Here is an 11,417-nt window from a genome sequence, read left to right on the forward strand (position 1 = left end):
GTGATATCAAGCCCCTCTTCATGTGTCTGTTGGCCACCTGGACGTCTATTTTCTCTTTTAACAAAGGGAGTGTGTTCATATATTACTGTGTAAGAGAAACTAAGGGAAAGTGAACTCCTCTGGAGACTTATTTGGCACCACACTCCATATGCAAAGTCTTTAAGTGGTTTCCAGTCTTAGACAGTGACCTGAGGGCCAGATTGCTGTCCTCAGTGGACCAGGAGGCAAAGATCTCTCTTGGGAGAGGTCTCTCTCTCTCTCTCTGTTTCCTCTCAGGGACGGAGGGTCTGAATGGTCAGGTGATGTCAGGAGGGCGGCCTCAGGAGGTATTAGACACAAGGTATTAAGCAGGTAGTTCAACTGCCACCTGTTGTCAGCACCGGTGACAGTAGTTAGATACCTAGGGCCGTATCTTGGATACGGGGAACCATTGGCCAGGAGAGGTATGAAGCTGGAGTTTCTCAGTGACCCATGAACTATTGACATGAATTTCCATAATCTGAGTGGGTGAAGTGTGTCCTCAGGGAAGGGAAGGACTTGGGGGTTTAGGGAAGGCAGGAGGAGTTGAGAATGTGTCTGTCACTAGATAGAGGATGTGACCAGAAGTCAGAAAGGGAATGAGTGATTTATTGCTGTGTAACAATATTACCACCGATTTCACACTGAAAACCACACACACTATCTTACGGTTTCTGTGGGTTAGGAGTCTGGGCACATCTCTACAGGGTCCTCTGCTTCAGGGGTTCGTCTGAAAGCCACGGTCTGTGTGTCAGCCGGGGCTATGATCTCATCTCGAGGCTCAAGATTGAGATCTCAGATCAAGAATGACCTGCTTCTGAGACACGAGATTGCTGATAGAATTTAGTTTCTTATGACCTGTTGGACAGAGAGAGTGTGTTAGGTTCTTGCTGGCTGTCAGCTGGGGGCCACCCTGGGTTCCTTGGAAAGGGGACTTCCTGCTTCATTAACGCTGGTAAAAGGGAAAGTCTCCTGGGAAGATGGCTGCTACAGCCCTGTATAATGTAATCATGGAAGCAACATCCCATCACCTTTGGGTTCCTCTGTTAGAAGCAAATCACTGGTCCCACCCATGCCCAGGGAGAGAGAATTCTCACAAGAACGTGAGCGCCAGGGAGTGGGATTATGGGGGACTGTCTGTTCCCCACAGGGAAGAAGGCAAGGAAACAGGAAATTGGCCGCGTGGTCCTCTGAGAGAAGACTCCTGGGAGAGATGGGTGGCAGAAAACAGTGACAAGGCAGTTAGAAGGGAGAGGGTTTAAAAGCATACATCTGCCAGGGAAATGGATTTCACGTGAATTCCAGGTGGATAATGGGTAAATCACATGTTCCAACTTTTTCTAGTCATTATGTTTGTTACTGAAAATCCACTGAACGGTTATACAAAACCAGTGACCTTACTAGCCCAGGAATCTGAGAAGGACACTGAGAGGAACAGATCCATTCTACAGGAGCTGCAGTTCCCTCGGGCCCCAACCCACCCCCAACACTGACTCTAACACAGGCGGGAAAGAGACTACTGTCACAGTGGTGGCCTCCAAGCAAGGAAGAGAAACTCATGCCCTGTCATCCCAGAGGCACGCAACACACAAACATTGAGAAATTAGTCTACAAACAATGGGGTTGTACAAGGTACATCCATAAGAGCTTTCAAATGAAAACAAAAACCTTTAATCAGTGCTTTAAATGTGGTAGAGCAGGTCTCCCAAAGTATGAGGGAAATTCACCTGTGTTCATTGTTGAAGGCTGAGCAGCTGGATTAAGGCACTCCCAGTTCAGAAAGAAATAGCCTGGGTCACCTGGGTGGCTCAGTGGGTTAAAGCCTCTGCCTTCGGCTCAGGTCATGATCCCAGAGTCCTGGGATCTAGCCCGCATCGGGCTCTCTGCTCAGCCGGGAGCCTGTTTCCTCCTCTCTCTCTGCCTGCCTCTCTGCCTACTTGTGATCTCTCTCTGTCAAATAAATAAATAAAGATTTAAAAAAAAGAAAGAAATAGCTTATGGGGGGGGGGGGACTCTCAAGAGAAATGAGTCATAGAACTATCTCATTGATGGGATGAGTGGCCTAGGGGACACCGATGTGGATGGACGGATCTGCCTCGACAGCCAGCTCAAGGGCCTGTGAGAACGTCTGCATTTGGCACAGAAATTACACACTCCTTATCCTTCATCTGCAGGACTAGGTGGGTCATTGAGCCACACCAGCTAAAGGGATTTAGCTGGAGATGCATGGCAGAGAAGAGAGAAGGAATGGACCATTAGCCGGTGATTTCTCTAACACGCAAATGTGCTCATGGCCCTCCCCTGCTTTAGTTATCCTTCATAATCTGACCTCTGTCTTGTCCCTGCCCCACAGCACTGGCCACGAGCCTTGCTGAATTCCCTAAGGAGAAGCAAGCTTCCAGGGTCTGGAGGCTGCCTGGGTAGAGATCCTGGCTCTGCCCCAGTAATTTCTGGCCTCCTGTGCCTCAATGCCTTCTCCCATAAGTGAACCCTCCCTTACTGGGTTATTAGAAGAAATGAAGCCAGTATTTCCAGAGCACTCAGAACAGACCAATGGTACATACATTTGTAAATATAAATAATCTAAAAGTACCATGTTCTCTTTTATCTCCACGCTTTTGTACCTGCTGTTCCCTCTGCCTGGAATGCTTTTGCTCCAGCCCTGCCTGCCTAATGCCCACTCATCTTCTAAGGTAAGCTTAGAAGTCGCTGCCTCTGGAGGCCACAACTGACATTCCCCACCAAAATGGTTCGTGATGATCACCAAAGATTTGTGATCGTTTTCCTTTGGGGAAAGCTTCACTACCCTCTTTCTCTTAAGTGAAGCCCTGTGACTTGCTTTGGTCAATTAAATACGAGGAGAAGTTACATACATATTCCAGGCAGAAGCTTTAAGAGGGCGAGCATGAGTTGCCCTATCCACTCCCTATCGCTGTGATGCGTCTGTGAGCAGGTATCAGGCTGAAGTTTCTACCTGTATGACAGACAACAAGGAGCAGGGTCCCTGTTGACCACATCCAACATGAAGTATGAGTCAGAAATGAATGTATATTAAACCACTGATAGGGTTCCTGGGTGGCTCAGTTGGCTGAGTATCTGCCTTCGGTTCAGGTCATGATCCTGGGGTCCTGGGATCAAGTCCCGAGTTGGGCTACCTACTCAGCAGGGAGTCTGCTTCTCCCTCTGCCCATTCCCCTTCTGGTGCTTCCTCTCTCTCTGAAATAAATAAATTAAAAGAAAACAAACTTAAAAAAGAAAAACCACTGAGATCTGGTTGAGGACTGACACCTGTCCTCCTCCAGACAAAATTAAATGCAGTTATTTTAAATCTCTCTTCCTTTAGGATTCAGTGTTTTCTCCCATCAACTTACCACACTGAACTCTAATTGCTTGTTTAAAAGTCTGTCTCTAGGGCACCTGGGTGGCTCAGTGGGTTAAGCCTTTGCCTTCAGCTCAGGTCAGGATCCTGGGATCCTCTGGGCCCTCGGATCGAGCCCCCAGAGGATCCTGGGATCCTCTGGGCCCTCGGATCGAGCCCCACATTGGGCTCTCTGCTCAGCTGGGAGCCTGCTTCCCTCTCTCTCTGCCTGCCTCTCTGCCTACTTGTGATCTCTCTGTCAAATAAATAAATAAAATCTTTAAAAGTCTGTCTCCGCTACTAAACTCTAAGTTGCCTGGGAGCAGGCACATGTGTCTTCAGCAAATTTTTATATTTAGTGCTTGTATAGAGCCCAACACAAAGCAGACACTCACAATGCATTGACTCCACTCTGTTCTAATGAGAATTGGAAGGAGAAAAGGAGTTTGCTTCAAATAAGCGCTTACTGCTTTCAAAAAAACTTTTTCACATTCTCCCCCATTCTGGAAAAATGGAATGTTCTGGTTTTAAAACAGGTAGAGATGGTCCAGGTAGAAGTGTTTAAAGTCAGGGCAAAAGCCCAGGTTCAGGGAGGTCCCAAGGATCAGCAAAAGAGTTCCAAGCATGGAGAGTGGGTTTCAATGATTCTGGAGTCTGGCTTATTCCTTGCTTAGGACAAATTGGAATGCAACTTTTTTTTTTTTTTTAAAGATTTTTACTTGTTTGAGAGAGAGCATGAGCAGCGGGGAGACGGAGAAGCAGGCTTCCCGCTGAGCAGGGTTTAATGTCCGGGCTGGATCCCAGTACCCTGGGCTCATGACCTGCAAGGAAGGCAGACACTCAACTAACAGCCAGCCAGGCATCCCTCGAATGGAACAATTCTAAAAGCCAACAGGGATGGGCTGTCAGTGTTCTTTTGGCATTTTCCATGAAAATAATTACAGTTGACTCATGTTGGATGTAATCCAGAAGAAAAGATTAAATGGATGTGTGTATATTTGAATTTCAGGTAAATAAGGGCTGCTGTGTCACCCCACATGGAGACAGAGGACAGCCGCAGGTCGTTAGTAGGGAGTGTTTTCAGTGGTGCACAGGGATTGGATTAAAGCAAACAGGATAACGTTCGTCTTGTGTTAGAGTTCTCAAGCACAACTCAAATAAGTCTATACTTTTTCTTGTATGGTATAATGCTTCCAAACTGCATTAATATTTTTTAAACTGTGACCGAGGCCCTATCTGCTTCCTTTCAAAATTATGTTTCAAATGGAAAGAGAACAAGAAGAATGTGGGAAACACAGGGTGTGTGGGCCCTGGGCCTTTAGGATGGAACTGAGATTTATCGGGATATTGCTGGGGCTACCTCACAAGGTGCAATCTGTTGGGAAAAGCCAGATCTGGCTAGCTAGGAATATGGCATTTAGCATTCCAAGAAGAGTTGTCCTGGAATCCATAAGGATCGGCCCCTCTTATTCTCTGCCTCCCAGGTCTTAAGTCACGATGTAGCAGCTGGCTGGTCTCTGAGTGTCTGTCTTCAGCAAAGGTTTCATTCATCATGTCACATGAGTTAGGAAAAGGTGGGCTAACAAAGTGGGATGACAGTGAACCTGAAAGTGTGATGATCAGAGGGATGGAGACCAAAAAAACAGCTCAATCCAGGGACACCTGGGTGGCTCAGTCAGTTAAGTGTCTGCCTTCAGCTCAGGTCATGATCCCAGGGTCCTGGGATGGAGTCCCACATAGAATTAGATTCCTTGCTCAGCAGGGAGCCTGCTTCTCCCTCTGCCTGCCATTCCCCCTTGTGCTCTCTCTCTCTGACCAATAAATAAAATCTTTACAAAAAAAAAAAAGAGGCCAATCCAGGGAGTGCCTTTAGGTTGTTGATATCCAAGTATAAAAAGCCTTATTAATGCACCATCCCTTTGGAATTCAACAAAGAAGGGCATCTGTTAAGTATTAAATAAATGCAAGATGTAAATAGATACAAATAAATGCATAACAGCTTATCTGCAAATCTGATTGCAGGCTGTTTCCTACTATATTATTGCACTCACCTAATTTTCCTTTTTCTACCTCCCATTCCCTTACTATTTTCTACAGGGCCAATTGGGGGTCATTGACATGACATGACATTGACATGACATCACATGACTTTAGACAGTCATTTTCAAAATATCAACCTGAACGTTTCTCAAAGATCTCTAACTTGGAACCGGATGCAGTGGTTGATGACACTCTGAGTTTTCCTGTTTTGGGTAAAAGAGGGTGAATGTTTTTGTTTGTATAAGGGATGGTTGCAAGAGGATTTTATGGTGGTGGCTATTGTTTGGATACGCACATACGGAAAAGAAAGAAAGCGTTTATGTTTTTAAAGATTTTTATTTATTTATTTGACAGAGAGAGAATGAGGAGGAGCGATATGGCAGAGGGAGAAGCAGGCTTCCCACTGAGCTGGGAGTCCATTGCGGGCCTCACGGGGCTCCATCCCAGGACTGGGATCATGACCTGAGCTGAAGGCAGACGCTTAACTGACTGAGCCACCCAGCAACCTGTCTTCTGCATCTTTGAAACATCCTTCCTACAGTCCTGCCTACAGGTGGGGAATATCTCAGGTTTAAATCCCATCTCCCCATGGTAGAAGACTACCAGTGGACTCTTGAGATCTGTCTCCCCAACTTCTGCTGTCACGACCGCCCATTTCTGCCAGCAGAAATTGCTTCTCAGGTAAAAGATATCATTTCCAACCTGATTCAATCTCTGGCCAGTGAGGTATAAATGGAAGTGTTATACTTTACTTCCAGAAAGTTTCCTCAAGAGAAAAAAGCAACCCCCATTCCTCTTTCTTCCCCCTGTTGTTTGGAATGCAGATGTAGTGGGGGGCTCTAGCAGCCACCGGAGGCCATGAGGTGACAAAAAGAAAGAACACCACATGCTGAGAATGAGGGCAGCATAAAGCTAAGCGAGGCCATTAAGGCTACAATGAAGCCAACATGACCAGTATTTACCTGGCTGCCTCCAGACCTTTCTTTGCATGAGAAATAAACCATTTAAGACAAGGTTATTATCTAGTTCTATAGAGCAGAACTTAATCCTAATTAATCCAATTGCTTTTCCAGCCCCTCCTTATAGCTGAGGCATAGGCCTGGGACCCAGGTTCTGTTAATTGTGCACAGCGGTGCAGGATTTCAGTTCTAAAGAAGCAGGCCCTGAGAATTTATTTTTCTGGCAAGGACAGGAGTAGAGGGGTCAGGGTTTTGGAGGCAGCAGTGGTGAGACATTGGCATCTGGGGCTGCCTGTCAGGGCTCAGAGCTCCTCTGTCTGTACCCAGCAATGGCTGTGAGGCTTTCTCTAGAACACTCTCTCACGTGGTTAGGCACATCTCCTGGCCACCCAGCTTCCAAGGCCAACTCACTGGCCCTCTCAGGGATTCAGTGAGCAATCTGATACCTCTGATAAGTCATTTTCCTGTTTCAACAGCAAGGATCCCTAAGGGTTAGGGCACTCCCTTTAGGTTTATCGAAAATAAAGATCTTGTGTTTCATACCTTAGACCCTATCTTACATGTCTGAAACCACTGGCTGAAACCCAAGGTTTCTCGTGGATTTGAATGTAACCTTTATCCTTGCTTTTCTGAGTGTGGGAGTGACTATAGTTGGCCACCAACATCCATTCTTCTGTCCAAACTAGGGTCTACCCTAGTGACTAGGCATAGCCATGCAACTGAACCTCATGAGTGTAAGGGAGGCAATCGGCCCACTTGCATCATAGGAAGTTGCTTCCTTAGCTTTTCTCTATTTTCCTTCCCATGTTCATGATACAGCTTCAACCAAGGAGAGGATGTCCCCTCAGGGATGGCAGCAGCCACAAAATGGAAGGAGCCTGGGTCCCTGAATAATCTCATGGAGCGCCAACAGCCTGGACCATTCCCCGTGAGACATGAAATGAGAATAAACTTCCACGTTCTGGAAGCTGCTGTCTTGGGGTCTCTACCGACTTCAACTTTCTCTGCTAACACCATGGCAATGGAGAAATACTAGGCGGGGAACTTGTAATTAACAGCAAGTGATTACAGATCCCTGCTGAAGACACCGGGGAGCCAGCCATGTGCTCAGAACCCGTCTTGTTCTCCCATTCTAGAAGAGGAAGGCACATGCTAGATGGTGTATGGGCCCCGTCATCAGATGCCAAAAAATCCCAAATCTTAGGGCCTCTGCTAGATCCTAGCCACAGTAAAATAATCTTTCTTGGCGGCCTCAGTTTGAAGTAGATACATTCTACTACTCCTACCCCCGGACTTTAAAATGTACTATTTTACCTTTTACGATTTTGACCGTGTTTAGAAAATTGCTTTCATTTACAACTATCTTTGTTATCATATCTTCATCTTTTTAAAGGACTGAGTTATTTCATTCTTTTCTTCAATAATCACCTTTTCCTTCCTCCCTCCCTCCCTTCCTTTCTTTCTTTTTCTCTTCTTTCTTTCTTTCTTTTTACGTAAACTCTACCCGCAACATGGGGCTCAGACTCATGACCCTGAGATCAAGAGACACATTCTCTACCGACTGAGCCAGCCAGGTGCTCAGATAATCACCTTTTTAAATTCCAAATGGTAACATTTAAGCTTTCGTATACCTATTCCCTTTTATTTTATTTTTCTAAAGATATTGTTTATTTATTTGACAGACAGAGATCACAAGTAGACAGAAAGAGACAGGGAAGCAGGCTCTCTGCTGAGCAGAGCCCCATGTAGGGCTCGATCCCAGGACCCTGAGGTCATGACCTGAGCCAAAAGCAGAGGTTTTAACACCCTGAGCCACCCAGGTCCCCCTAGGTATGCCCTTTTAATTTGAGCTTCTGGGTCAGGAGTCAGGGAACTCTGGCCACCTGTGTTTGAATTTGTGTTGGATTACAGGCCTACCCAATTCATTTATGTATTATCCGTGGCTGCCTTCACCCTAGACTGGGGGTGGGGGGGTTCCATCTAGATACTGTGACCCATGGGCTGGACCCCAGCAATCAGAAAGTCTTCATTCCCCATCCCTGACAGGTGCATTCCATTGCCTTCCCTGTTCTGCAAAGCTGCCCTGAGGACGCAGCCTTCAGATACTGATGTGATGCTGAGACCATCTGGATGGCACCTGTGACTGGACCCAGTTAAGTCCTCTCTATCAACTTTTTTAAGAATTGGCAGATGGGTATGGAGATCTCCTCATCACATGACAAATTCCTATGCTTAGTAAACAGGCCACCTATCAAACTGGAATGGCTTGCATCTGTCCCTGGCTGCCCTCCTGTACACAGAACGGTCCCAAATCACACCTGGCAAGTTGCCGAGGAACTTGCAAACTGACAGTTTACCTTGCAAATTTGCATTGCAGTTTACAGTGCCAGGGGCAACTGTGACCAAGACCGCAGGGCCCACAAAGCCAAAAACATGCCCGATCTAACCCTTCACAGAAAAGAACCGGCCAACTCCACTTCTAGATCTGGATCTATTTTATTCGATCTAATAGTTTTGTTCTCTCTGCTTATCTTTTAACTTAATGTCCCTCTTAATGTCTATTACTTCTTTCCTTTTTATTCTCATCCCTTTTTGTTCTATTGAGATATGTATGTTAACCAAGAGGTAGAGCTGAAATAAGACAAAAGCATGTATTTGGGGTCTCAGAGTTTAATTCAGGGAGTGCAGATGTGGGTAGCAACCCAAATTGTGTTCCCCTAGGGAACAAAAGTCAAAGATGTTAAAAGACATTTGTATGGGGGAGCCTGGGTGTCTCAGTCAGCTCTTGGTTTCAGCTCAGGTCATGATCTCATTAGTGGTGATATTGAGCCCCATGTGGTCATGGCTGCACATGCTCAGTAGGGAGTCAGCCTCCCCTCTCCCTCCCCCTCTGCCCCACCCCCACTTGCTCCCCCACACTCCCACTCTCTCTAAAATAAATAAATAAATCTTTTTTAAAAGACATTTGTATGTGTTATTTACAAAGAACTGTGACTTGTGTGGGTGGCAGAAAACTAATCTTAACTGAATATAATTGGTTTGCTAAGGCCATTACTGAGCAAGATCGCTCTCTTTTTTTTTTCCCCCGGCACCAGAGTTTAGGACTTTTAATTTGTTCCAAAGTTGCTGAAGCAAAAATCATGATAAAACATTCTGCTTTCGGGGTGCCTGGGTGGCTCAGTGGGTTAAGCCTCTGCCTTCGGCTCAGGTCATGATCTCAGGGTCCTGGGATTGAGCCCTGCATCTGGCTCTCTGCTCAGTGGGAAGCCTGCCGCCCCCCTCTGTCTGCCTCTTTGCCTGCTTGTGATTGCTGTCTATCAAATAAATAAATAAAATCTTTTAAAAAATAAAAAATAAATGTTTAAAAAAAAAAAGTTCTGCTTTCCTTTACACCCCCAACACAAAAACAAAAAGAGGGGCACCTGGGTGGCTCAGTGGGTTAAAGCCTCTGCTTTCGGCTCAGGTCATGATCCCAGGATCCTGGGATCGAGCCCCACATTGAGCCCCTCTCTGCTCAGCATGGAGCCTGCTTCCCCCTCTCTCTCTGCCTGCCTCTCTGCCTACTTGTGATCTCTGTCTGTCAAATAAATAAATAAATCTTTTAAAAAACAAACAAAAAAACCCAAAACTCTTTGTAGGAAAAAAATGGTTTTGTACATGGGAAGAAACGATATAAATTCAAGGCTTATAGATAAGGATTATCCAGTCAAAACCAACAGGGGACCCCCCTGAAATGTTATCTATAGGAATTTTCGAAGAAAGTTGCAGGTATTTGGGCAGAGTCCTTGGAATATTTGTAGTGTGGCCCAGTTCAAAGTTCGCAGTTTCATTAATGAGGATGTCCATCTCCTGAAGAGCCTCCTGGCGGCTTCGGAAAACTCCTCAACATTAGTGATCTTATTTCCTTTCACCTTTCACAATGGTAAGGGCGGCATGGAGGAAGTGTTTCCAAGGCAGGGAGAACACCCAAGGAAGGGTGACAGTGTGTAGTTGGCCAGGATCCCACGCTATCAGTGGACTGCCCAAGCGCAAAGAGCCCCCAGACAGCCACGCATAGTACTTCTGCGAGCTTTCAGGACACACTCGAGGAATACCGCATTAAGGAGGGACCCAGGCACAGAAGGGCCTCCCTGGTTCTCTAGAGACCTCATGCTCAGGCACAGAAGTATATGAAATAGGCAGAAATAAGCAAGAATCCTTATAATCCTACATGTCCCCTTTCTTGGCACCTCACACACATCCCGGTGCACTGAGCTGGTACAACAGACACTGGAAAAGGGAACGCCATGTCCCCAGACACAGGTGGCCCTGACTCCAAAGACCAGAACAGAAGAACACAAGCCAGGTCAGAGTGAGTAAGGCTTCACTGCAGATCATGCAGGGCTGGGCAGGACCACCCTGGGACAGCCGGGCCTGCTCTCCAGGTCACACGGGGATTCGGGGCAGCCCTGGGGGGCTTGGGGATGAGCTCCCCGGGCCAGGAGAGGGAACAGCAACTGCCAATTGAAGAATGCTCTGGTTGGTTTTAGCGCAGGAGGGATAACACTGGTGGGGAAGGAAATTTGCTGAAGTAGAGAGCGACATCAAAGGGTCCGGATGAAGACAGGGTTGGGAAGGAGAAAAGGGGACTGACAGGTATTTCATGGGAACAAAGGAATGCACCAAAGGACAAAGAGGCAAGACTGCTGTTCCGGGACACACACCGAGCTCAGCTCTGGCCCCTCGCTGGCATCTCCTCCCACTTGGCCCTACTTGTTGCCCCACACGGCAATCTTTAGAAACAGAGGGCCTGGGAGGAAGCGGCTGGATTTCATGTAGGCAGAGATCTTCTTCAGGCCCTGAGGGTGGAAAAAGAAGGTCATATCTCTGGTCTGCTACTGCACAGAGGCAACCTGAGGTCGGGACTATTCCTTCTGAGGTCAGCGCTGACACACGGCACATTTTCCTTGCGGTCCTGGGCTCTGGGACGTCACCCCTTCCAGTTCTCTGTGGGATACCTGACTAAGATACAAGACTCCACCTGGAGCCTTAGATCCCCCAGA

At 46.8% G+C, this 11,417-nt stretch overlaps 1 protein-coding gene across 1 annotated transcript in view; it reads right to left on the minus strand.

Moving 5' to 3' along the window:
- Window positions 1-10,721: 10,721 nt before the first annotated feature.
- Window positions 10,722-11,417, minus strand: part of LOC116881505 (glutathione S-transferase Mu 1-like) — a 3,109-nt gene continuing 2,413 nt past the window's right edge. The window contains exon 7 of the mRNA XM_032881274.1: window positions 10,722-11,249. Coding sequence (XP_032737165.1) covers window positions 11,124-11,249 — 126 coding nt within the window. The 3' untranslated portion in view covers window positions 10,722-11,123. The remainder of the gene's footprint in view (window positions 11,250-11,417) is intronic.

This window comes from Lontra canadensis, unplaced genomic scaffold (assembly GCF_010015895.1).
Source record: "Lontra canadensis isolate GAN:19392208 unplaced genomic scaffold, GSC_riverotter_1.0 scaffold75, whole genome shotgun sequence".
In the NCBI taxonomy this organism is placed as follows: domain Eukaryota; kingdom Metazoa; phylum Chordata; class Mammalia; order Carnivora; family Mustelidae; genus Lontra; species Lontra canadensis.